Genomic DNA, 26,567 nt, shown 5'->3' with positions numbered 1-26,567 from the left:
ATGATATTGGTGAAATCACTTTAGTCTAGTAGAAAAGAGGGACTGAGAGGTCTTAACATTCACTATCTAATATAATTCTTACTGCTTTCTCTTTTTTTAAAAGAAAGGCCAGCCTTGGGATGAAAATCTAATGTCATCCTCACTAGCATAACTGCATGACTTAAAGGGTTAATTTTGTCATGGACAATTCTTGAATCAGAATAAAGGACAACTTTTATTGGATTGCTGGGAAATGTGAGGTACACAATTAGCAAGTGAGTTACAGTCAGTAGGTTTATTCCTAAACTAATGACACACTCATGATTCCTAAGACTAAGCTAAGAAAAGGATTAGTCATTTCCAAAAAGCAGTTTCAAGGACTTCTGGTCAAGATGGAGGTGTAGGTAGACATGCTTTGCCTCCTTGCACAACCATAAGAAGGATCACAACTAAGCTCAAAACAAAAAATACCCAGAACTGTCAGAAGATCAAACCATATGGAAGTCTGATAACCAAGGATTTAAAGAAGCCATATTCACACAGATGGGTAGGAGGGGCAGAGAGGTTGTGGTGTGGCAGCAGTGACGCGGTGGTGGTGAGGTGACTGGCAGAACAGGCAGTCCCACGACACATTTGGTAGGTAAAATTGGGAGGTATAGTGGGGATCGAGCAATCCCAACAACAACAATAACAACAAAACGAGGAGAGAATAAGTAGACTCTAGGACAACTCCAAAAGTGCCAGTATAATCATAGGGATACCACAAGGAGAAGAGGAAGAGCAAGAAATTGAAAATTTATTTGAAAAAATAATAAAAGAAAACTTCCTTCATTTGATGAAGGAAATAAACATACAAGTCCAGGAAGCACAGAGAATCCCAAACAAGTTGGGCCCAAAGAGGACCACATCAAGACACATCATAATTAAAATGCCAGATGTTAAAGATAATCTTAAAAGCAGCAAGAGAAAAGCAGAGAATTACCTACAAAGGAGTTCCCATAAGAATGTCAGCTGATTTCTCAAAAGAAATTTTGCAGGCAAGAAAGGACTGTCAAGAAATATTCAAAGTGATGAAAAGCAATGACCTATAACCAAGATTATTCTATTCAGTAAAGCAATCATTTAGAATTGAAGGGCAGATAAAGTGTTTCCCTGACAAGGCAAAACTATAGGAGTTCATCACCATGAAACCCTTATTATATGAAATGTTAAACATTTGGAGGGTTATCAACAGGGAGGGGGAAGGAGAAGAATAGGGGAAAAGGTACAAGGATTAGGAATCATAATTGGGTAGGTACAAAATAGACAGGGGTATGTTAAGAAAAGTACAGGAAATAGTGAAACTAAAGAAGTTATATGTATGTCCCATGGACGTGAACTAAAGGGGGGATTGCTGGAGGTAAGGGGGTACCAGACAGAGGCAGGAAAGGGGGGGAAAATTGGGACAACTATAATAGTATACTCAATAAAATATGCTTAAAAAAAGGCGGTTTCAAAATGACAAAATTAATCAGTATAAAATAAGACATTTTCCTCTTGTGATTACAATTACCTCCCTCTAATAAAGAGCATCTTTGTCAGCAATGTAGTTACTTAATGGCAGTATAATCCAACATATCCAGATAATTAAAAATTTTAGTTTTTAACTGCAGACAATGACCTTTTGTTGCCTGTTTTGTGGCATATCCTCTAAAATCCATTTGCTGAACTTGTGGTTCAATTCCAGACCCTCTGATTGACTAATAATCATGACATAAAATCACATCTGCCCCCATTTCTTAGGTTTTCTAAACCTCTATTTCTTTCTCCCCTTAATTTATCTTGTTCCCATTCCTTCTCTTTCCTTATTTTTCTCATGTTCTGTTGCCTCCTCCTTCTTCTTTTCTTCTTTCCTTTTGTAACATGATGGACAAAACTCACCTTCCCAATTGGTGATGCTCCCTAACTCACACCAAAAGCTAACTAATGTTGCTGGAATCTTAGGATGGGTAGGTGACTTAAGTGTTTGAATCCTGTTCTCCCAAGAAACCTTTGCCAGAGGTCATCATTTAGTATAGCACAGAAATAAACATTGCAAAGAAGAGCATGATCTGTTCAGGTAACAACCATGCTTTTTATTTATAGGAAAAGGACAGAAGGACAGATTTTATAGTTTACCCTCAGGCCACTGAACTACCTTACCTCTGTGGAGGCCAGGGACAATAACCATATCTCATCAAATTTTTAAAATTCTTTAAAAACCTTTAAAAGAGAGAATTTCACCACAGCTTTCTTTAACGCTCTAAATATTCAGGAGCCATTCATGTCTTAGAAGCTTGATGAACATATGTTTTCATATAATGATCTGAAATAGTTTGGAGGCTCTAGAAGGAGAGCAGCATCCTCATACACTTGATGGAATAACCCCATCCTGCCCCCCACCCTGAAAAATGCACCTGCATGGAGCTGTGAGAATGGATAAAACAGCGAGGTCACTCAGCTCACCAGAGCAGTTAAATTGATCCCGGCAATCCTTGAGTTAGCTGGCATTGCAGCCAGATTGCACTTATATTCAAACCCTGTAAACAATAAAGTCCACACTTTTAGGTTCTATCAACAGTTAAGCCAGTGACTGATTGTCTCCTCATTAACCATGCTTTACATCCAGGGCGACCCTTTCAGTGGTTTGAGTTTAGATGCAGTGGGCTCCTGCTTGAAAGTGAAGTGCCATACAGCACAACCTTTTGCTGCTTTGGGTAGTGGTGAAAACCAGCAAACAGAAAGAGGCAGCAAGAAATGTCCTGTTTATTAGGTATTTTGACTAAAGCGGACAGATAAAATGCAAGACAATGGGTAATGGGAGTAGCTTAATCAGGTCATTAAAGTTTTCACCTCCCTGGGTGAGTAATTCCAATTTCTTTAGCAATTCCTGAGACATACTACATTCCAAGTTCATTGTTCAGCTGTGATTTTAAAGTTCAGCCTTTAGAGGTGAACTTAGCACAGCTTGTCAGTCAGTCCTGGTGGCCCATTGGCAGCCGATGGCCCCTCTGCTTCTCAGGCTCACCTTTCTCTCAGAGGAATCCTCTTTGCAACAGGGTTTCCCTCAAAATTATGCCCGTCCCTCTATTAACTCAGTGCATTGAGGTTATCCAGCCATTGTGAGAAAAATAATGTCATTAAATTCATTCACACTGCAAATGTTTAATAGCCTCAACTTTCAAGAATATTAGCACCTTTAGAGACTGTGGAGGTCAGTGTAATGATTTCACTAATTAAAAGGATCTCAAACAGAAGAATCTAGTAAAATAAAGAATTGTGGACACAATGGGGAGCCATCTGATAGCACAACCAGGAAGCTTTCCTTTTGTTCTTAATTCCAGATATAACTTTGCGCAAAAGTAAGGGTATCTTTCTCATGGTTTGTAGACACTCCTCTTAACACTTTCCAGATTCACATTTAAAAGGCATATGTAATATTTGTTGTAAAATCAAATTGCTAAAGAATATATCTGCTATCTTATTTTAGGGGAAAATTAAGCAGGGAAATCTTTTAGTTAATCCACTGTTGCAAAAAAATTATGGAATTGGTAAATGTAAAAGATGAGAGTACCTATTTGAAACTCACCAGAAACAGATGTCTTCCTACCTATACATTGCAGTAAAAATGCGATCCCTCCAACCGTAGTATTTTCAATTCCATAATTAAATTCAGTTGCATTGTTAATGTATGTTGACATTAACTTGTATCTCATATACACAAGACTGGGAATACACATCTGTTAACTTGAAACAGCTGTTTGCAAAATTACTACAATATGGCCAATACTTCTTTTAACCATTATGTGTTTCCATTTAAGCATAATTTGCATCTGTAAGTACCTATTATACATAAAATTAAAGGAAGATTTATGACATAATAATGAATGTTGAGGCTACATTAATATTGCATTTGACAATAGTATGGTAGAAAAATAAAGTTAATGGAATATTTCTACAGATCAGAAGCCATGACCCATTGGTATGCACACTCAGACCGTGTGTGGACATCTCCCCACACATTCTAGGGTCTGGTTAGTGGACAACTCCAGATGGGGTCACCAGCACAGTTCCTCTGTTGTCTCCTCTGTTCCCAGGAATGGTAGACTCTTCGGGATGTTGTGTGATGCTCCCCAAGTTTTCCAACTGCTCCATTTCTGGGTAGCTTTTATCTAAAGTTCTACAACTAAAAATGTCTTACTTTGTCCTTTCTTAAAACTTTAGTACCTGTGTGAGGCCTTGAATTGTATGGCCTGATGATTCATTTAGACCTGGGCATGACTTCATCAGACCCTTTCCCCTGTCAAAACTGGACAGAGAGCATCAGCCACTGCTGCGAAGAATGCCCAGGACGGTGAGGCAGAGGCCTGGAGCATCTTAGACCCGTGTGTGCTGCAAGACTTGGGGCCAGGAACCATTGCTGGCAGCTCCTCCAGTACCCAGAAACCTCCCCAGAGTCAGGGTGGCCACCCCGTGTGCAGTTCACACCTCCCCCAGCTCTTTTGTGCCCATCTCAGTCCTTGGGACACAAGAGGAACAAACAATTGGTCCTCGCTAGAGAGTTTTTGAAAGCGATAATGCCATTTCAAACATAATGCTTGCCAGAGCCTCTTAGATAAGTTCTATTCTGAGCACAGATTCTAACTCCAGAAGTGCTAGTGTATGTTAGAGTATTCATTTTTCATTTTATAAAAATGCATTGAGTGTCCTCTCTATGCTAGGCAATTTATTTCTAAACTAAGAATGCAAAGATTAAAATACTAAGTGAAAGAAGCCAGCTGGAAAAACCCCCCAAACACCCCACATATTGTATGATCCCATTTGTATGAAATGTCCAGGATAAGTAAATGTATAGAAACAGAAAGTAGATGGGTGGTTGCCTGAGGCCGGAGCGGGAGAGAGGGAGGGTGGAGAATGACTATATTTCTTTTGGCCATGACACAAATGTTTGAAAGACTATGGTGAAGGTTGCCAACGGGTGTAAATAGACTAAAAACCATTGAATTGTACACTTGAAATTAGTGAACTTTATGGTATGTAAATTTTATCTCAATAAAACAATTAAAATAATGAATGAACACAACTAAATAAGCAAAAATTTCAGTCCCTTCATCATGTTGTTTCCATTCCAGGGGATACAGACTATTAAACAGATAAAGATACAGGTCAGCATTGGGTAAATAGAGAGTGCTAAGGGAATGCAAAGAAAGGACACTTTGTTACCTGGGGAATCAGAGAAAGATTGCCAGAGGAGATGGCATCTAAGGTGAAAAGTAGTAGACAGAGAAAAGATCATGGGAAAAAATATTTGCTGAGCTCCTACTCTGTTAGATGCCGCATGGTAAAATGATGAGCAAGAGTCAATCCTAGGTCTAGAGGGGCTAAGGTCAGTGGGGTAAGGTATAAATAGGTGACTAGAGATAATTATTATATAATGGGTGTCAGCCCATGGCAGTTGGTGCAAAGTCAATGCCATCAAGAATCCCCCATTTGGTGTGCGGTGAAGAAGCAAATTTTACTTAGTACAAACCCCTTGACTGTAATGCAGCACGGCTGTGAACAACAGCTCAATAGTGCTACAGCAGCACGTCCCTGGGGCCCCGCCCCTCTTCAGCTAGGCCCGGCTGGTCCGGGATGGTTTGCTCTGCATGGGCCTGCAAGATGTTTTCTGCGCTTCAGCTCTAGCCAAGGAAATGCAGTCTTAGGTCTTTGGTGGAAAATCCACTCCCTGAGCCAGAGGGGAGCTGGTTTATATAATAAGATAAAAGTCCCCTCCCCTGGTCCCCAATTGGTTACAATAGAGACATTCTGATTGGTCAGACCTACGGGGAAAGTCTCAGTCCTATTGTTTGAAAGAGGACTCCAGGAGCTCTTCTACAAAGGCTGGCTCAGACAGCAGAAACAGTGCGGGCAGGTGGTTTACCAGCCTGGAGACAGGCAGTCTAGTGGCATGGAGGCAGGCAGTTTAGTGCAGACGCTTCTCCATAAAGTGCAGTTTGCATGAGAAGTTCCTGCACAGAAATGGCTGCTAAGCTCTGCTTCTTTGTTGTTGCTAGTTTTATTTGGGCCAAAGTAGCCACCAGGAGCCCTTCTTAGTCCTCAGGATTCACAAGGGGCAGTGCGACATAGACGGGTACAGGGAACGGGGAAGTAACAAAAAGGGGAATTAAATCTGGTCAACAGGGCGTGGCTGGTGTGGCTCAGTAGATTGAGTGTGGGCCTGTGAACCAAAGGGTCACTGGTTCCATTTCCAATCAGGGCACCTGCCTGGGTTGTGGGCCAGGTCCCCAGTAGAGGGTACCTGAGAGGCAACCACACATTGATGTTTCTCTCCCTCCTTTCCCCTCTGTCTAAAAATAAATACAATTAAAAAAAAAATCTGGTCAAGGGGGTGGAGGCTAAATAAAAATTCGACTTGGGGAGAGGTGGTTACATTTTAACCTAATATGCTGAAGAACTGTGACCTTGCCAAGTGTCTTTCACCCGATGACATCTTCTCACTCCTCGACCATGTCAGTCTTTGTCAGTGGGAAAGACCTGTGAGATCAGAGCCACTCAGGAAAGCAGGGACGTGGAAAGGAAGGTGAAGAGCCAGAGTGTATAGCTGGCATCCCTACTAACAGTAATGCCCACATTACTTGGTCTATTTATTTTCAGCAGGGTGCAGACCTGCCTAGTCCTCTTTCTTTCCCTGAGTTCTTTTTGTAATTTTAATAGTGGGAGCTCTTATGACTCTGCAGTCAAACCTTCCCTAACATCTTCTCATTCTGATGATTTCTGGCAGTTGGGTTACATGCCATCTCCCAACAGAATCGTCTGCCAGACACCTCCCCTAGCACAGCCCTCCTGGCTCTGCTTGGCAGAGGCCTCCAAGCACATTCCCCACATGTCCAGACGAGCACCTGGCTAAGGCATCCAGAGATAGAGAACCTGTTATTCAAAAGATTTTACGTACAGCTATAAATCAAAAATAAGGAGTGTTTTAAAGAAATATAATGGTTTTAAAACTATTTGGTACTTCTCTATTATTTATTTCATTTTGTAGGTATGTGTACGCACACACATGTATTTACACACACATTTGTATGCATATTTATTCAGTATGAGTTTTTGTTTAAAATAGTCCTGAATTCCTGTTTTGGAATTCCGTATTGACAACACTCTCCCCAGACACAAACCAGGAAGGCTTGGTTTGGGCCCCACGGTTTTGGCTTCTGTGTCTGCAGAGGCAGCATAACAAGACAGCGCTCAGTGGTGAGGAGAAGGCATTTATTTTCACTGCATTTGATAACTGCTCACTGAAGATAATGCCCAGGTAGGCTTCCACTGGAAGAGAAATCGGCATCCAGAAACTCAGGACTTCAAAGACTATGATGATCCCAGGAAACAGAAAAACATCATTTAGGCCAATCATTCATTTGAGACTACCCATTCCTCTGGGAAATAGGAAACTGAGATGCAATGTCTTTCTCAGCCTCTTCTCAGAATCCATAAATAATTCATGGGATATATCGATTTATTTCTAGGAAAGGTGGCCAAGAGAGTTCTGCATGTTTACCAATACCGTGGACCTGGGAACTCCAGCCCACGGAAATGACTCCTGTTAGTGGCAGGAACAACTTTGTGCTCAGGGTTGGTCCACACCCTTTTAAAAACATGCCACTAATTTTGCATAACTAACATGAACATTGAAATGGGGACTTTTTAGAGACAAGTATGAGCAGCGACCAGCTTTTCCCTAGAGGTTATGCACATGTGGTAGAAACTGGTGACCCCAAGCCTGTGCCATTCAATGACTGGACTCCTTTTAGGTTATAAAGGCATCATTTCAGTTTCCCCCTCTACTGTTCTTAATTCAGACCAAATTTTATCTTATAAGTAGAAGAAGTAGCTGCATATAATTTCATGCCCTGCCAATGACATAGGCACTGATTTTTAACAAAATGCTTATAAACTCTTTTTATGATACTGTAAAACTGGAGAGCTCATGCCCATTAAAACACAAGCTTCATGTTACATGTAATTAAGGCAAGGAGGAGAACATAAAAATGCAAGGTTTAAAATGTATCTTGTATTACATATTAAATACACACAGAAAATACTACATAAGTTCCATTTCAAAAGCCAAGATGAAGACAAGGATGAAAAGTCACTGTGGCTAAAAGATTCTATGCACGAAAGAAATTGAGATTGGAGGTTGGTTATTTCAAGTTCTCCCGAGGATATACAATTATTGGTATATTGATGATTAGAGGTCATTTTTTAGTTTTTCCTAATTATAAATAAGAAGGTATCATTAAAGGCACATTCAGCTGCTATTTGGTTAATCTAAGTTATAATTTTGGTCCAATAAAGTTTGAAAATTATTATTCATTTCATTTAAGAATGAGAGCCTCTGAAGTGACTTATACATTGAGAAGAGGTTTGAAGAAATGTCCAAGACCTGTCAAAGGCAGCTGAAAAGGGTGCTCAGAATTGCGACCCATCCCAGAACCCAGTGGAGGAGGAGGCTCTCTTCTGGAGTGACAACCAACGCTGTGGCCCCAGCTTCAACCCTTCTCTGATTGTGACGGGCTCATGGATTAACTGTGCCTCATTTACTTCAGGGTGGGCATTTTGTACCACTCTCTCACTTCCATGTATTTACGGCCAAGGGATATCAAGAATTCTGAACCCCAGATCTTCAGCTATTAATATAAGGTCTACTGGAGACTCAACAACTTCATATCTCAGTGAAGATTTGTGGATATATAGTTGATTATATGTTACAATATATGCCCATTTTATTTTAATATTCCTAAATTTTCTTCCTGTAATTCAGATCATTTACTTAATTTAAAAATCATATAATTATAGACCAAATAAAATGATATTATAAAACATAAGGAAAATTAAACTGTTAAATTTGATGCCATACACTGAGCTTTCAAACTACAGATTTTGAACATTTTATTATGGAAAAGAAATGGGAATATAATGAACAAAATATATAAATAAGTTCACAGCATCACCATTAGGCTTAGCCCAGCCCTAAACGTAGCATCAGATTGACGTGTTTCACCAGCCATCCCTGAAGTAAGAAGTCACTGCCTAGTTAAGAGGCGTGTTCTATTTCTGAGGCCATGTTACTCCTGAATTCTAATGTACAAATAACCGATTGTATTTACTTCACTTTTTAAAAATATCAAAGCATTTAAATGAATTTTATATGAATTACTTTTTTGTATAATAAAAATAATAATATGATGTTACACATAAATTTCCTACGTAAATATCTTGGTTAGATACATTAGATGTCTCCCCCTAATAAGCCAGTCAGCATAAATCCAATTCAAAACCTAATCTACCTAAATATGATGACTCTGTAGGAATATAAATCCCTTTTTATAGTGTTTTCTATAAAAGTGGCTATTTTAATTTCATTCTTATTATTACTTGGGTTTAATTATCTTCAGTTACATTGCAAATAGGCTTACAAATTGCAAATATGCCTGATACATTTTAAAAGCTAGTTTTTTGAGTGTATATTGTGTGTGTTAAAGCACAGTGATCTGACATTCACTAGAGCCATCAGACAAATGCTTTATATTTCAATGAACAGAAAGAAAACAAATGGAGGACCATTTGGGGAGGACCACATGCACTACAGCACATGGTTTTTTCTAAGAACCCTTAGAAAAAAATGAGTTCTACATTCCCCCTACACCAACTGAATGAATCATAAAAGAAATGTGGAAGGTGATAATAGCAGTTTCTACAGTAATAAAAACATGATAAAATGTTCTTGGACAGTATGAAAACTTAGAAGCCCTGCCAAGTACAAAACCTCGTTTGTAGGCACTGGCGGCGTCACGCTGTATTTAGCCGGGCTTTGGGGTTTCCAACAACTCCTGGTTCATCCCCCTAAGTCGAAATGATCTATCAAAATGTCTTAGTTTCTGAGAGCAATCAAAATCATTTGAACTTGAAACATATTGAAAAAAACTACAGTAAGCATTTGCAGAGCAATTATTACTTGATTCAGCCAAAATGACAGAATCTGCTGCTGTATCATTTTGCACTGCATACATATTTTTGACGTTATCAGCCCATTTGAGCTCACCCAAAGTTACATTGGTTCATTTTAAATACATAATCCTAGCCACTAACTTTGATGATATTTTTTATTTGTTTCTGTTTATAAGAGGAAAATTCGCAGAGAAAATTTTTAGATACTGATGCTTCTTTCCATGTTTGCTCAATTTAAGGAGCCCATAAGACAGGGGTGTCAAACTCATTTTCACCGGGGGCCACAACAGCCTCGTGGTTGCCTTCAAAGGGCCGAATGTAATCTTAGGACCTGTAAATGCAACTGCTCCTTAACAGCTAAGCGAGAGCTCACTGCTGCCCCCAGGTAGAAACAAGGTGCCGGGTCGGATAAAACAAGGTGGAGGGCTGGATTCGGCCCGTGGGCCGTGTGTTTGCCACCTGTGCCGTAAGATAATATTTAATAAGACCTTAACTGTGATCATCTTGCCACGCTCTTAACCTTATTTTTACATTAGATTTCTGCTTCCCCCTCCCACTACCCCCTAATGCCAAAGCATTACAGCTTTGAAATAACTCTTGTTGTGTTACATAGTTTTTGACCAGTGTTTGTATCCTGGAATCCTTCAGTGAAATGGAACTAAGAGGAGAAATTTCGATGCATAACAATATTATATTTTCCCCAATAAACATTATAAGAATGATTTCCATTTCAGAACTCAGTGATTTTTTGCCACTGTTTTCCCAGTAGGAATCATTGTTCTGTGGAGATGACTGCTAGGCATGGGCCAGCTATCATGAGGAAGATTAAATAAGCCGAGTGTAAACTCAACCAGCAGGCAGTAGTGAGCCCTTCTCCTTCCTCTGGCCCTCCAGGATCCTATCGGCCTGCTTGGACCGCTGGCAGCAGCACTCCGTGCTATTAAACATGTACACATGTGCCCACAAGGTCAGCAGTGATGCTCGGAAATACTTAGGCAGTTGTTCTTGACCTTTAATATTATAAATGCTTTCTTTAGTTTAGTTTAGACTGTATACTAATCAGTTTTACCAAAAAATACACTTCTTTTAACTTTCATATCTAAAAATATATTAAAATGCCTACTTTTATTTTTTACACTCAAATCATTAACTTGCTAAGCACATACAAATACACACCCATATACACACACCTATTTCCCCAAGGTAAAATACTTTGTAGTTTTTGTTCAATTAAGGAGTAACTAAAATGATTCTTAGCATTTCAGTGCTTTAGCGTAAAAAATGAAAAAGCTTACTACAGTATCATGTTCAAAAGCTTTGGTCACTGTTCAGCTGGGAGTTCCTCTGATGAAAATGTAGAAAATATCAGGGTTGGAGTGGGGTTATCTTATCAACCACACCTCCAATATCTGAGTCTGCATGATAATCTCTGTACCAAGTGGTCACCTTTGGAGGGTGGTACACCGACAGTGAAAAGGGAAATAAAAGATACTCTGAACACAGAGTATGACTCAGAAGACATTTATTAATACCCTCATTACAATTACATCTAAAATCCATTATTATTTCAATGGTGAAGAGGTAAGTGCCAGAGAAATCACATTACGTTGACAGTAAATTGCAAGAAGCATCCACTGACTAGAACCCTATTACAGAGAACATAATACGTCAGAACTCAGAGAGGCTGCATGAATTGGCAACATCTCACTTCATTGAAAAAAACAACTGAAAACCAAAAAATGGTGCTTACATGTAGCTGCAGATGGTAGGAAAAAACTCATTTCAAAAGTGAATTCTGTACCATTCTTTTAAAAAATCTATCATCTATCAAATGCAGATATGTATTGCATATATTGTGATATTTGTGCTTAAGTATAATTTAAAACATATATAAATTCATGTTACTTTCATATAAAAATATATGTATAAAAATAGAGTATTTAAAGGAGGTGGATATTCATAGTAAGGAACTGATTGATCAAAATAGTTTTATTTTTTATAAGGCAATAAAATTGAGGTATCTGTACATTTGGTAATTTCAGCCATGTGTTGAATTAACCCTCTCAGCAATTTTTTTCCCTCAAAGAAAAATAATCCTTTAAAAACCATTGTAACTGTGAGATGTTATCTCACAATGAAACATTTGTAAAATAAAGAAATTCACTATTTTGAAATTAGAATATAGAAGGAAAAGTTCTCAATACTAGAATTAGATGTGTTATATATATATATATGTATATATATATGTGTGTGTGTAATTGTTTTAATAAAAGTAATTTATGCCTACTCTAAATTTGGATTCGATACAGTTGTTCAGGGAAATAAAAGTATGGTTCCTAGTAACATAGGAGTATCTTTGGGTGTATACAAATGCTTTGTGGAAATAAACGCTTGTGCCCTTGGGAATGCCTAATCCTTTGCAAAATATTTACATAAAATGTAATTGTAATCTTACATTATATAGGGCTCTAATGGCAGCCAAATCTTTCTTAAACAATATCATCAATGAAACAAATGAAGTATACATGAGGAACTACACTTTGTTTCACACTTTAAAATTACATATTTAATCAACTCAGACTGCAGTTACCCATCCAACTTCAGGAACAGGATAGGAGGGAATGTTAATAAAATTACAAAGAGTGCAAAGTTACTTATACTGATGTTTTTACTGTAATTATTACACTTCTTATCTCTTTCATAGAATCTATTAGAATTTCTTTGTGGAGCATTCCTGTTTTCTTCCTTTCAGTTACAAAATTTAAAAAGCATAGGAAAAAATTTTTTAAATAAGCATTACATTCACAAAGCTAAAGCCATCATAAACACCCCGTGTTTCTCCTGGTAAAGGACACAGGCAAAACCCCTTCTTGCAAGTGGAATGTAGTTACTTTTTTACCCTTTTCAATATTAATGTAGTAATAGAGAAGATAACACAATACTCAGAGCATTATCCTTTCTTCCACATAATTCAAGTGTCTGCATTTCTCTCTCTCTTTTTAAAGGTTGATTTCATTCTCATTGGAGAGAAGGGGGTAAGGGAGAAAGAGAGAGAAACATTGATGGAGAAACACCGGTTGGCTGCCTCCTGCACGTACCCCAACTGAGCCCCTAACCTGGGCATGTACCCTAACCGGAAATCAAACCAATGATCTTTCAGTTACAGGATGATGTTCCAAGCTCCAAACAACTGAGCCCCACTGGCCAGGGCTGTGTCTCTCTGGATTATCACAATGCAACACCTAGCCCATGATGGTTCTTGTTCACATTGCATCTCCAGTAACCTTTTTCTGTCTCTGTCCCCAACAGAGATAACCAACTGATTCTAAGTGCACGTCTTAACTTTATAAAGCTGTAAGAAAAAAGTGTTACCACGTTTTTAGGTATGTGTGCATTGGTATGTATGTGCCGGTGTGCTAAGTGCATGTGGTGAATCTACAATACACGCGATGCAGAGAATTTGGCTCTTAGGCGGTCATCCAAGTGAGTGGTTTGTCTTCAAGTCCAAGTTCACTCCTCCTCCAGGGAGTCTACACAGTTCCTTTACTGGCACACATCCTGCTGAGTAGGATTTCAGAGCAAACCTGATTAATCGGACCTCTGACGTGATATGGCGATTGAACACTTGTTACAGAATCTTGTTGTTGTTGTAGTTTGCTTTGATTGCTGAAATATTTCCCCACAGTATGATTTCTTGATTGTCTTATTTTAATAAAGTGATTTTCTTTGGATAACTTTGATTTCACTACCTGCAAATCAAGAGCAAAAGAAATTAGGGAGGCAGCATCAAGGGCATTTGAGCTGTGCATAGAGCATTGTAACTAACTCGCAAACTTGAGCATCATTTCTATCACACGGATGGTGCCCGAAGGGCATTGTAATGACCAAGAACCAGAGTATCTTATTTTCTAGAGAAGACCAAGATTTAAGTTGGAACTTTTGCCACTTTTCTTACCGCAGAGCAGCTGTGCCCAATATAACTAAGGAACAGTCTCGGGTGTTTCTCCACCGCACTGCTGTGTGTGTGTGTGTGTGTGTGCGCGTACACCTTCAGGCCAGATGCTGTCACATTTAGCGGACGTGAATGTGCCTTTTTTCGACCACTGATTCAAACATGGTACTCTAAATCTGTCATGGCACCCTTTTAGAGAAGGACAATTCAAACTATTTTAGAGTAAAATTATTTTTCCATTGCACAGTCATAAGGTGACACCGTTGCAGTTAGTGGTTTCGTTGCTCTGGGCACCTAGCCAGTGATGGAGCTGGAGGAGCAGCCTATGCTTTATTAAGCTATTAACCCTATACTTGTTTGTACAGAGGCAGATACATTTTTATTTTAATTTTTTGAATAGGCATTGTAACAAACATTTATAAAAGCTCAAAAGGTTATATAATAAGAAATTTCCTTCCCACCCCTGCTCCCTAATCAATTCCCTCCCCAGAGGAAACATACAAGTACATTAATAGTGTCTTTGTGATTCTACTCACAGATATTTTATGACTAAAGACACACATATAGAAAGAGGCCATATTTACTGTCTATTTGTACAGTTTACAAAAACGGTGCTCTGGTGGAACCCTATAATTCTCAGCTTTGATCACTTAGTTAATATATCATTGGGTTATTAGCGAAATGATCAGAGAGAACTAGGTGGGAACCAAGACAGAGACTGGAGGGGAGTTGGGAAGTAAGGAGGAGAGAAAATACTGGCAAAACTGTTTTGGGTGTGTTTACAAATTAATAACAAATCATGAATTCCATCATATTAATGCAATTGTAAGACATTAATTTTGGTCAATATGGACACATGTGCTATTAATGACTAATGAAGGCAACACCATTTAACATGGAGTTTTAATTTTTTTTGAGTGTTTTATAATGATATGGATATATATTTTTTGATCTCATGTAAGAGAATGCAATAAAACAGTTCCAAAAATATATAATATTAAAAAGATAACTATTTTGAAGATAAGTATTTTTAGTTACGTTGCAAGTGAGCATGAACCTTTTTAGAAGATTTTTAAAGAGAAATTCTGTAATGATCTATATCTAAATGTTAACAATAGTAATTTTGGTGTGGAAAAATTATAGGTGATTTAAAGGGATTAATAAAAAAGTCATAGACACAGACAACAGTATGGCGATTACCAGAGGGAAAGAGGGGTGGGGGGAGGTAGAAGAGGGTAAAGGGGGATAAGTGGTGATGGAAGGAGACTTGACTTGGGGTGGTGAACACACAATACAATGTACAAGTGATGTGTTGTGGAATTGTACACCTAAAACCTATATAATTTTATTAACTAATGTCACCCCAATAATCTCAATAAATGTAGAATGCATTCTTTGTAACTTTCAGTCTTGACTTCCTAAAATTAATAAAATAAATGTACATTACTTGATAATCATAAAAATGTTGAAGCTATTCTCATTTTTGAAGAAAAAATGTTAACAGCAATGCATTTTAAAACCAACTATACCCGGCTAACCCCAAAGAAATGAATTGTTTTCCTGTAGCTATGGGAGGTTTGGCTTTTCATGGTCAGTCCCTCAGAGGCATTCATTGTTGAGAAGTTTAGTGAACTCAGCGGCTTGTGGTAAGGAGTCGCTATGGATCCTAATCTAGGGCTCAGTTTGCAGTTGCCCACTGATTGATATTCCAGGTCCCAAGGCTGTAAGTGTCCATTGTGTGCAGCTCCCCCTACCTCTGTTTGGTTGTACTATAGCTTTAAATATGATAGGCTGGGAGGTGCCCCAATGTTTTCCTAAGGTTTTGTCCATTTGGGGAGAGGTCTGTACTCAGTGATAGCAAGATTAGTAAACATTTTAAAAGTTTATTTAAGGAAACACTTCAGCATAAATATTACATCTGATCCTGAAAAAATATTATTGCAGGGTTCTGAAGCCAAAATAAGTTTACTTTTGTTTATATAATTTTATCTCACATTCTGGCTTTTGCAATTGCTTGGTGATCTGCATGCTAATTGCGTGTGAAATTTAAAAAATAAGTCCACCCCAATGCAAAAGGTTATAGTACTTCAAACATTATTTGAACGTTTTGTGTGATTTCAGAGCTGCGTTTCAAGTTGAATTACAAATGCTGAATAATGCTAGTGTAGACGCATGAAACAACCTTCAATGTGATTCATAAAAGAGACAGACAAAAATGCATATTTCCAGTGTATTTGCTGAAGCAGATGCTTCCACTCAGGAGTAAAGTCAATATTTTGCCATATCACAATGGGAAGTTTGATAATGTATTTCTCTTTCTAAATCACTGAGCTGATCTCTGAGAATGAAAGATGGGGTGTCCCTCGGCTTCTGAGGGCCAGCCTCTGGCCACCTGCAGTGTCAGTGCTTTATGCTTTCCTAGTGGACTCCTACACGCATGCCCGGACTGGCACAACAACTTAATGCACTTGCTTTCCTTTCAACACTATTTTTCAGGAAATAATAAAAGATGGTAAGTTTACTAATTCTCTTGATAACCCAGTATCAAACTGGTACCGAATCCTGAAAGCTGACAAATCTACAGAGAAAGAATTATTTCCATTTTCATTTGTCAATACATAGATGTAAAATAATTCTCCCAAATTCTATTGTAAATTGAATCCAGGAGCCTTTAAAAAAAATCCAGCAACATTCTACACTATGCCACTAGTACACACAATTTATTTCAGGAATGCAAATTTCAATATTATACAATGTTTAGTCATAGGAAATTACCAAAGAATTATTTGTGGCTATACTATCGTTTACATGAATACCCAAAATAATCTACTGAAAAATAATGAGATACTAGAAAGGTAATGCTTTAAAATCATATATCTTTTCTATATTTTATTAATATTCATAGGAGATATACAACAGAAAATATCCCATTACACTATTGAAACACCATTAAGTTAAACAGTAATGCAGGCAAAGAATTCATCAAAAGTCAAATGAGACATGAAAGAAAACATAAGCAAATAGAAAGACAAATCCTTCCAAACTAAATAAAGTGCTATGACAATGATAATCACAGCAGGATTTGGGAGGAACTTAACAAAGAAATTCTAAAATACATCTTTAAGAGTAAATGTAAGAAAATAACCAAGACCATCTGTGAAAGAAAAAAAGTAGTAATGAGGGGGACATTCAATACCAGACATTTATTCATCAATTTGAATGGAATGAACCTCCAACAACCATTGACGCAGTTTGTTAGTTGTATAAGCTAAGTATGAGCAGAACTTAATATTGAGAGAGGAGTACGAAGGTTCATGCTGCAGATTAAAATGCATTTAATGAACTACTACTAGTCCCTAAAATGTTTATGAAGAAATATGGTAGTTTTAAATAAAGCCCAATGCAATATAAATCCAGTAACCATAAATGTTGGCAGTATAATACTTTTAATTGCACAAGATTAAAAGCAAGAGAGCATGTTTGAAATGGAGCTCTGTGACAACCTGCTAGTAGAGTCTACAGTGGAGAAGGGGGTGAGAATTGGGAAATATGTGTAGTGTAAGGGTAGGAGTTTTTTTACTGTAAATACTAGGTTTTAAATTTTTAGAGTTAGTAAGACTCCATGTAATCCTTTAATAATAGAGAAACAGTAGGAGAGAAGCCAAATAATGCCATGTCTTATAAAGTTAAAATTTAGTTATATATTTTTCCATATATTATCCACTTTTTAATCTCCAGAGGTCTCTGCGTTGAGAAACACATGGAGTAATTCAGATATGGTCCCTCCCTCAAGGGGACTATATAAAGACACATGTCTAAGATACTTGAAGTAAGAACAAGAGCGAAATGACTTCAAAGACATTGTGTGAGACTAGCTCCCAAGGTCAGGCACCATGTTGTTTCCATGTAATGAATAGTTCCGTAGGACTTTAAAAAGTCTTAGTGCTAATTTATGATAGGCATGACAATCTGCTCACAGGCTATGACTTCTTTGAACTCATTTGTAAAATTCAGTGTCCAGCATTGGTGTCCCACTATTATATCTGAGTTTCAAAATATTATCTAATTTTACCTCCTTTTATGGGCTCTAAAGTGGAAGAAAAAGAGTAAGCTATGATTTTAAGGCCTGGAAATATTATACAAGTGAAAAATGTTTGATACCTGTACAATAAAGAGCTACTTGCTTCTTTCCTTTGATCTCATGTGTGGAAATGTGCCCACTTGGGTCCTTCCCAAAATGAGAGGACTATTTGGGATCATTAAAACCTAACTAAAGTGTCAACTGGAATGTGGCTTTGAAAGAGAGCTGTTAGCAATACAAATGTTAGTTTACCTCTGATACAAAAATAATAATAATAATAATAATAATAATAATAACAAAATTGAGCCATTAGACAACATCAGTGAAAGATTCGGGCCTTGAACCAGAGAGAAAAGACTGTAGATGTTTGTGTACAGTGGTCACCTCAATCAGAGGCAAATCTAATAGTCTGACACTTCCAAGTGTCTCTCTAAATCTGAGTGCCTATGATGCCACCACTGAGAAAGAGACGTGCCTACCTAGAGCAGTAAGGAATTACTACATATGATTAATCATACATGCATATGTGCTTTAGCAAATGTTTACATTACCTCGAATGAGTGTTAAGTGACAATTTTTTTCCACTTTAAACTAATCCAAAGTAACCTCTTGTCTTTAAGTTTTTGTTATTATTTTCCTTTTGAATTTGCTCTGTCAAATTATACTCAAAATTAGGAAGAGATAGTGAAGGGCAATTGTTCTCCAGAAAGTGTGATAAACTGTTGGATCAGCATTGTTTTAGAATCACAAGTATGAGTGTAATAATAAAATTTTTCTCACAGCAGTGTTCAAATTTAGATTGTTTCATAGAGAAATAGATGATTACAAGTGAAGATTACAGTGTTTCAAAACAATGATATATTTTAATATATTAGTTATAGAAACTTAAAGAGTAATTTTGGAGTTGGAATTACATTCTGTAAATATGAGATATTACAACATATGTAGATGATCAAATTTTTCTATGACTCAGTATGACAAGAATTAAAATTCTGTGATTTGGCATTTAGAAGTAACTTTTACATTTTCATAGGTTTCTTATACTCTAAAAGATCTCCGAGTTTATGATGGCAGATCTTTCCACATCTCTACATAAATAAGGACTTGAGGACACAGACATTTTAGAAGGCAAACAAATAGCCACGATTCAACTCGACTTGCTTGGCCGATGGCTATTATAAGACTTACAAAACAAATGAAAAACTGTCATAAAATACACACCAAAACTAACCTTGCAAGTTGTACTGTTAAATGCATGTAACTTCAACACTCAAAACTGGTTGCACATACATATTCAGCAGGAGGAGTGTATTACTATTTCAAGTAATTGCTGCACTGCAGTAACTTTGAGTTTTCAAAAAGCCAGTACAAACAAAGAAAGCTTGGTGAGTTGGAGAAGGGTCAGGAAGATTAGAAGCAAATACCTTTCCTAAAACTGATCTTGACCTGAATAACACCCAAAGAACTTCTGATGTGTTTCCAGAGCCACAGAACAAAATAGGAAACAATTTTCAGTGGTGCAAATGTTCCAAAATCTTTCTCGACTGGATTAGGGGAGGCGTTCTGACTACAAGCATGTTTCACAGTCATCAGCGGGATCTGAAGAAGACGGTGGGTAATGTCTTTTTAAAGTTGGAAAACAGGAGATTGACCAGGCAGAATATGTTAATGCCTTTCCAGATGAATGTATACAGTTGAAGTCCTTATTTGGTACAGTTGTTCTGCAGACAGCACATTCAATCGAAGGTCTTGTCATAAATTTATGACCATTTCAAAAAGTAGTCTAAGAATTCACAAAAATGGAATAAAAATAATATGATGAACAATAGGAGCAGTCAGTCCTTATAATTCATAATTCTATTTCAGGAAATCCTGTACTTTTTTAAGATAATAAAAATTTGTTCACCCCCCAAATATTTAATTATGGCCACATGAAATAAGCTATGTTTTGATTGAAGGGAGTCCAGCTTCTGAATGGGTCAAAGATGCTGAGGATTAGAGGGCAAGACTAAAGTTTTCTTTAGGAATGAAGTTTTTCGTGTTTTTTTTTTTTTTTTTTTTTTTTGTTCTTGGTGTTTCCAGATTTGCAATGTCTCAGTCCAAAACTCCAGCTCTTCTTGTACTGGCAGCTGAGCCCTTGTAAATCCTGTCTCTAGACAGAGCTCAGTTCCCAGATCTGGGAACAAATTCTGCTCTGGGGTGGGAAGGTAGGGAGGTTGATTATAAGGCGCTACCAGCCAGTAGTCTGCCAGTTCAATGTTAAACTCTTGGTTGTATCTTGTGCTCCTATGCAGTTCCCCAGACACTAACTCACTCCCCTCTATTAAACTAATTTTCCTAAGTAGCTGAATATTCATATTACTGAATTCTTAACACTATTTGAATGGCCTTCAATAGTCTGATCATAAGCTAATTTCCCACCCTCCTCAATTTATATATGTATCTTGGCTCTTGGAATCTATTTTACTCTTAACTCACAGGTATTTGTTTCCATCTATTTCTCTTAAATTTCTAATTTTTATTTAAGAACAAGAAACTAAAATGTAACTTAGAAACAATTTGTGTGGACCCAGGTTTCCAAATGCTGGCTTCATTGTAGGAATATGCTCAGCACCACTCTGGCCTTTTTAAAGGAGACCTATGGGGACCTTCAACTTCTTGTCAGAAGAGCTCTCCGTCCTCCTGTCCAGGTGGGGACATGTGCCTGTCTGCCAGTCTTCTAGGAGTTTGGGAAGAGGTTTAGGGGTTCTACCTTTCATCTTTCTGATTCCAGCCTCTGGATTAATTTGTCTTTGTTATAATTGTGTTTCTGAGTCCAGACTCTCAGCTGTTCAATTTTAAAAGCAATCATATGTATGGATGTAGGTTCTTGACTGCAGGGGTCGGGGAAGGGACTTAGGGCCCACCAGTTTTGTGTACAGACTTTTAAGCAAGTTCTTCTGACCTGTGCCTTAGCTCTGCCTTCCTCAGTGCTTGGCTCCTTTGGGTCGGAGCCATTCAGGGGATCTGTGTCGCGCCTCTACTTGCTGTGTCTCCTCTCAAGACCCATTATAACTTCCTTTGCAGGCTAGGTCAAAGTGCCTAAAATGAACTTGGATTCTTATCTGTTATGAGTTATTTCTTACTCTGTCTTTTTTGGGGGGAGTAGTAGTCAATAGCTTTATGCTTTTAAAGCCTTTTAAGCGGAGTTTCAAGTGGAAGAGAAGATAAATGCTTGCAGTCAATCTGCCACATTTAATCTGTACTCCAGGCATGATTTTAGACCTTACCCTTTAAGCTAGTTTCCCCCAAGTATGTTTAGTGAGGTGTTAATAGTTATGAAAAAAAAGACAAGTGGTTCTGTGGTCAAAAAAGTTTGGGAAAAGTTGGATCAAACTAGGCTCAATAGTCTTTTTGCTGTAGTGCTTTTGGGATCATTTAATATACTAATATTATTTGAGAATCCTTAAAGTGGAGGCATACACAGTATTTCCCAAACCACAGATCCTGCTTTCACCAGGCTAGACCATTAAAACATAGAATAGGAAATGTACATCAAGGCAATTCAAAGTCCATCTTTAGTTTGCTCTTAAAGATTGGCAGTAAACCCTCAGCTTATTGCAAAGAACATGAAATAGTGATGCACCAGCATCTCTTTCATAGGCATACTGACATTCTAGCTTCCCGTACTGCAGAGGCTGGGATGTATAGCTGCCTCATGGGGTCATAATACTCATTCAATATAGAGTGACTGACACACTCTGTGTTCCTGCTCCATTTAATCATCCATCTTAAAAGAGAGATCCTGATATAATTACTGTTACCACCATCCAATACAGGATACTCCCTTTGGAGCAGGATTTAATACCAAACCATTGCAGGAGAGATTGGACTCCCTTATGGCTAATGAATTCATTTTCACCAGGCACTCAGCTATAATGTAATCACCCTGGAAAAAAGACTAGGATTCAACTGCAGATGATGGAATGAGCACTAATTATTTTATACAGAAGGGGTGTAGGAATAGTCAGTAAAAGCTTCTGTGACTCCTCTAGTTAAAGAGCCATTAAAAGACTTTAAATAACAACATTGGATTTGAAGTATAGCAATATTATCCTGGTGGGAGTATGAAGGATGAATTCAAGAAATTGAAAGTGAATGTTCCAGGATGAAAATATAGCAACAGTCTAGGGAAGAAGAGACCACCCAGCTCACCTTGTTCATTTATCGGCGCCCTACCAACTATTCATCAGTGTCCTCGACCTGATCCTCTCCCATGTAATCAGGGGCCTTGTTCCAGCAGCCCTACTGCCTCTTATATTTTTAATGTTTCCCTTCGTACTGATAATTCCCCCTCTGCCCACAAACTGCCCCTAGACCATTTTCTGCTCTAAATTCAAGGTCTTTCCCTATTTCTTATTTTTACTAATTGAAAGGCTTTACCAGCCCCATTTCCTCACTTTTTATACCTCTTCATTATATTGTTTAATTTCTGCCCACAATATTTCACCGAAACTCTTCTTTAAAAAAAAAAAAGATTTTATTTATTTATTTTTAGAGAGAAGGGAAGGGAGGGAGAAAGAAAGGGAAACATCAATGTGTAGTTACCTCTAGTGTGCCCCCTCCTGCGGACCTGGCCTGCAACCCAGGCATGTGCCCTGACTGGGAGTCGAACTGATGACCTTTTGGTCTGCAGGACGGCACTCAAGCTACTGAGCCAGGGCCCAGAACTACTCTTACTGTGATCAGAAAGAACCTTCTCAATTCTAAAATCAATGATTATTTAAAAATCCCATCTTCATAGATCTATTACATTTGACAATATTACCCCTGTTTCAATCTCTTCTTGCAAATTTTCACTTTTTGGCTTTCCATGGCATCACACTCTATCAGAGTTGTCCTCTAACAGTCTCTATTCAAATGCACTTGTTTCTCCAAACTGCTTAAATGTCAATATTTCCAAGAGTTCCTTTCTTAGCTCTTCTTATTCTTCTCACTTTCTCTGGATGATCTGTTTTTATGGTTTAAACTATTACCTATTTTTTGATACTTCCAACTTTTTATTTCCAGCCCCACCCTGTCTCTTGTATCTCCAACCGCCTCTGATAGATCTCCACCTGGATGTCCTACAGGCATCTCAAACACAACATGTTCAAAACTGCATTCATCATCTTTTCCCTAAGCCAGCACCTTTGCAGTTATTCTCTGTCTCAATTGCCAGTTGAGCTCTCTAATCCATCACCCAAGTAGGGAATTGTCTTTGATTCTTCTTACTCCCTCATGCCACAGATAAGATCTAGGGCTTGTATTTGTCTGTTTCTCCCTTAGGTTTGCCGTCTCTGTCCTGGTTTGGGTGAGCCTTTATCACCTCTCACATGACTTTTGAAAGTCTCTCAACTTCTCTCCCTGATTTAGTCCTCTTCAAACTTCCCTCCCCACTGTTATCAGATTTACCTAATTGAAACAAAGACATGACCATCTCAATTCTATCTAAAACCTTTCATTGGCTCTTTATCACCTACAGGTTAAAGTCCAATCGCATACCATGATCTGCCCCTAGCCTGCTTTCCGCAATGCCCTTTCATGATTGATGCTTTACAATATACAGAATTGTGATTCCCTGAGAATGTCAGGTTATTTCAAAGCAACTTTGGTTCACACTGTCCCTTAGGATTGGAATGGTCTTCCTTTGCCACCACCCTGTTACCTGGGCCTTCTTTCACCATCACCCTATTACTTTGACTAGGGTCTACTCATTCTTTAACCATCAACTTGGAAAGTTTTCAAGGAGAGGTTCACTCAGTCCTCAGATTGGGCTAGGTACCCCTTCTTGGTGTTTTTACAATATACTATATATCTCTAACTTGCCATTTGACACACTGTATAATAATATGGGATTTTATGCTTGACCCTCCCACTATAACATCTCAAGGGAAGAGAGTATGTCTCATTTATTTTTGCATCACTACCATTTAGCTCAAGAACTGAACTCAGAAAACAAGTGTGGCATGACTAAATAAAGGAATAAACAAGGTCTAGGTAGTTGGAACAGAGTATAGGAAAAAAAACTTTGGAGAATATTTAGGAGGTAAAAATGTCTTGGTATCGAGCTACTTGAAGGTTGTGAGGAGGCTGGAGAAAGATAAGGAGGAGTAAAGGATGACTCTAGACTGTATGTGACAGCCCAACAGAGTAAATTTGGGAGTACTGGGGAAGAAGAAAGTTTAAAGGAAAAATTCATTCTTTCTTTGGGGACAGGATCAGCTGAGATGCTTATGGGAATTGTGCAAAATATCCTCCTGGCTCATTTTATATCAGTTAACACAATGCTAACAGGTACTCAAAATTGTGGAATTAAATTGTCATTATGAATTTATTAAAAATAGCCATGCTGATAGTTAAATTCTAGCATATAAGCTAACACTATTGGGATCAGTTCTTTTTTCTCTAAAAGTCATTTCAGTTTTTTAGATAGATAAATTTGAAGGGTTTTTTTTTTTTCATTATGTTCATGATAAACTTTTAAAGTCTGAAGGTGAAAGAGAAAAAACTTTAGGCCCATAATAAAGAAAGAAAATGTTTCTAGGCCAGATAAGCTTGTGTTTATGTAGTTAAGATTAAATAATGAGTAATAGAGGGGAAAATGGGGACAACTGTAACTGAACAACAATAAAAATTAAATAAATAAATAGATAGATAGATAGATAGGTAGATAGATAGATAGATATGATAGGATTGGGTTGGGCCCCAACCTTGAAAAAAGGTTAAATAATGAGTGTATAGTAGGGATTAAATAATAATGGAAAATCATCTCTGACAAAGAACTGAAAATCTCTTTTCGCCATGGGGCCAGAATCAAAGGAATCTGCTGCTAGTAGAGCATGGTGGTGATGCCAGAGCAGTCTTTTTTTCAGGGTGTTTTTGGGGTTTTTTTGGTGAGCCAAAAGCTGTAGTTACATCTGCCAGAAAACAGAGATATCATATAAGGTTTGTACAATTGATTAGCCCAGTGATTTTCAACTGGTGTGACACAAGAATTTTTAAAACATGCAATACACTGAACTCTTTTCCCTTAGCTTGTCAAATAAAAATAACAATAGCCAACACAACAATAGCCATCTGGTGTGAAAAAATCGTAACTATACCTATTCTTTTTTGGCCAGATTGGCCAAAAAGATATTTTTTGGAGTGCTGCAGCATTTTAGTAATTAGTTTATGTATTCTTGAGATGAAAAAGGTTGAAAATCCCTGGATTAGACTAATTAATAATCACATAGTAATTGCTTGTGGATTTGCCCCTTCTGAAGCTAGGCTTGGGCTGATAATATTTTTGCATCCTTTCCAGGTTTTAGCTTGTTGACAGTAGATGTTTGCCACATAACTAAAGGCATCATCCAAAAACCACTCTTGGGCAAGAGCAACCTGGATCCTATTTGTTGTCCTACATAAACATTGAGAAAACAAAATTCCATCTCTACCCATGAAGAGATACACCTGCTTTTCTAATCAGTGGGGACATTTTAGTCAAAACTGATGCACACCATTTGGGAAATTGTTTAAAATCTGTGGTGGCAACATATTCTCTCTTGGTGCCTTGACACATGAAAGAGATGCCCAAGCCCTTTAATTTCACCTGTGGCAACCAGAGACCGCTGGAGCAGACTTGTTATGTCTATGATCGAATTCTCACCACAAATCAAAGAGGACACATCACAAGATCCTACTGTAATGATTATAGCAATCCTTCTCAGGTATCTGTGAATCTGTTGTGGAAATGGTGTAATTGAACACCAGAAGATACAAGGCTCCCAAGTCCAAATTCTTAGGGCTTTAATAGAGCTGATTTTAATTCTTGCTATCACTGTATCACAAATTCCTTTGCCAGTTCATAAGATGAGCACAAAGAGAAAAAATGGTTATTATTTCTACCTTTTGCATGAGACTGATAATCTACTTTTCCTGGCTTGCTACATTTATTATAAAACCATTCTTTTCAAGAAGCTTTGGATTTACTTGATTATTTACAAGGTAACAGTGATTTAAGATGTTGTGTGATGGTTTAGAAAGATTATAAAACATCTGTGTCAGCACTAGAAACTTCCTGAAATACAAGTGGTACAAATTGTTCAAAAGTTAAGCAACAATTATGCCTAAGTGATGAATAAGTTTTGAGATTTTGTGATGAAGGAAGTCAGTTGAGAAAGATGATCTTATCAGCTCTGTGTGGTAACTAGAAAGGCAAATGCTCCTCGAAGTATGTTGACTCAAAAATGGAAACTTCAAAATGGAAAACACTACTTTAAAATCAATTGAGATAATTTGGAGCATACCTATATAGCCTGTCTTTCACACAGCACACATTAAAAATAGGGTTTAAGAGTTCTGGCCAGTGAGGCTCAGTTGGCAGGAGCATCATCCTATAAACTGGAAGGTTGTGAGTTCAATTCCAGGTCAGATATGCCTGTTTGTGGGTTGGTCCCCTGTCAGGGTGAGTGTGAGAGGCAACCCATCAATGTTTCTCTCTCACATGGATGTTTCTCTCCCTCCTTT

General features: G+C 37.8%; 1 protein-coding gene across 4 annotated transcripts in view; it reads right to left on the bottom strand.

Moving 5' to 3' along the window:
• Positions 1-11,417: 11,417 nt before the first annotated feature.
• Positions 11,418-26,567, bottom strand: part of CPED1 (cadherin like and PC-esterase domain containing 1) — a 287,821-nt gene continuing 272,671 nt past the window's right edge. Inside the window, exon 25 of one of the 4 annotated variants that reach the window (XM_053926522.2) lies at positions 11,418-13,754. In XM_053926522.2, coding sequence (XP_053782497.1) covers positions 13,536-13,754 — 219 coding nt within the window. In that variant the 3' untranslated portion in view covers positions 11,418-13,535. The remainder of the gene's footprint in view (positions 13,755-26,567) is intronic. The other 3 variants (XM_053926523.2, XM_053926524.2, XM_053926525.2) reach the window with 3 other exon arrangements.

The sequence above is a fragment of the Desmodus rotundus genome, chromosome 6, assembly GCF_022682495.2.
Source record: "Desmodus rotundus isolate HL8 chromosome 6, HLdesRot8A.1, whole genome shotgun sequence".
Classification (NCBI taxonomy): domain Eukaryota; kingdom Metazoa; phylum Chordata; class Mammalia; order Chiroptera; family Phyllostomidae; genus Desmodus; species Desmodus rotundus.
This window is presented reverse-complemented; position numbering and strand designations above follow the sequence as displayed.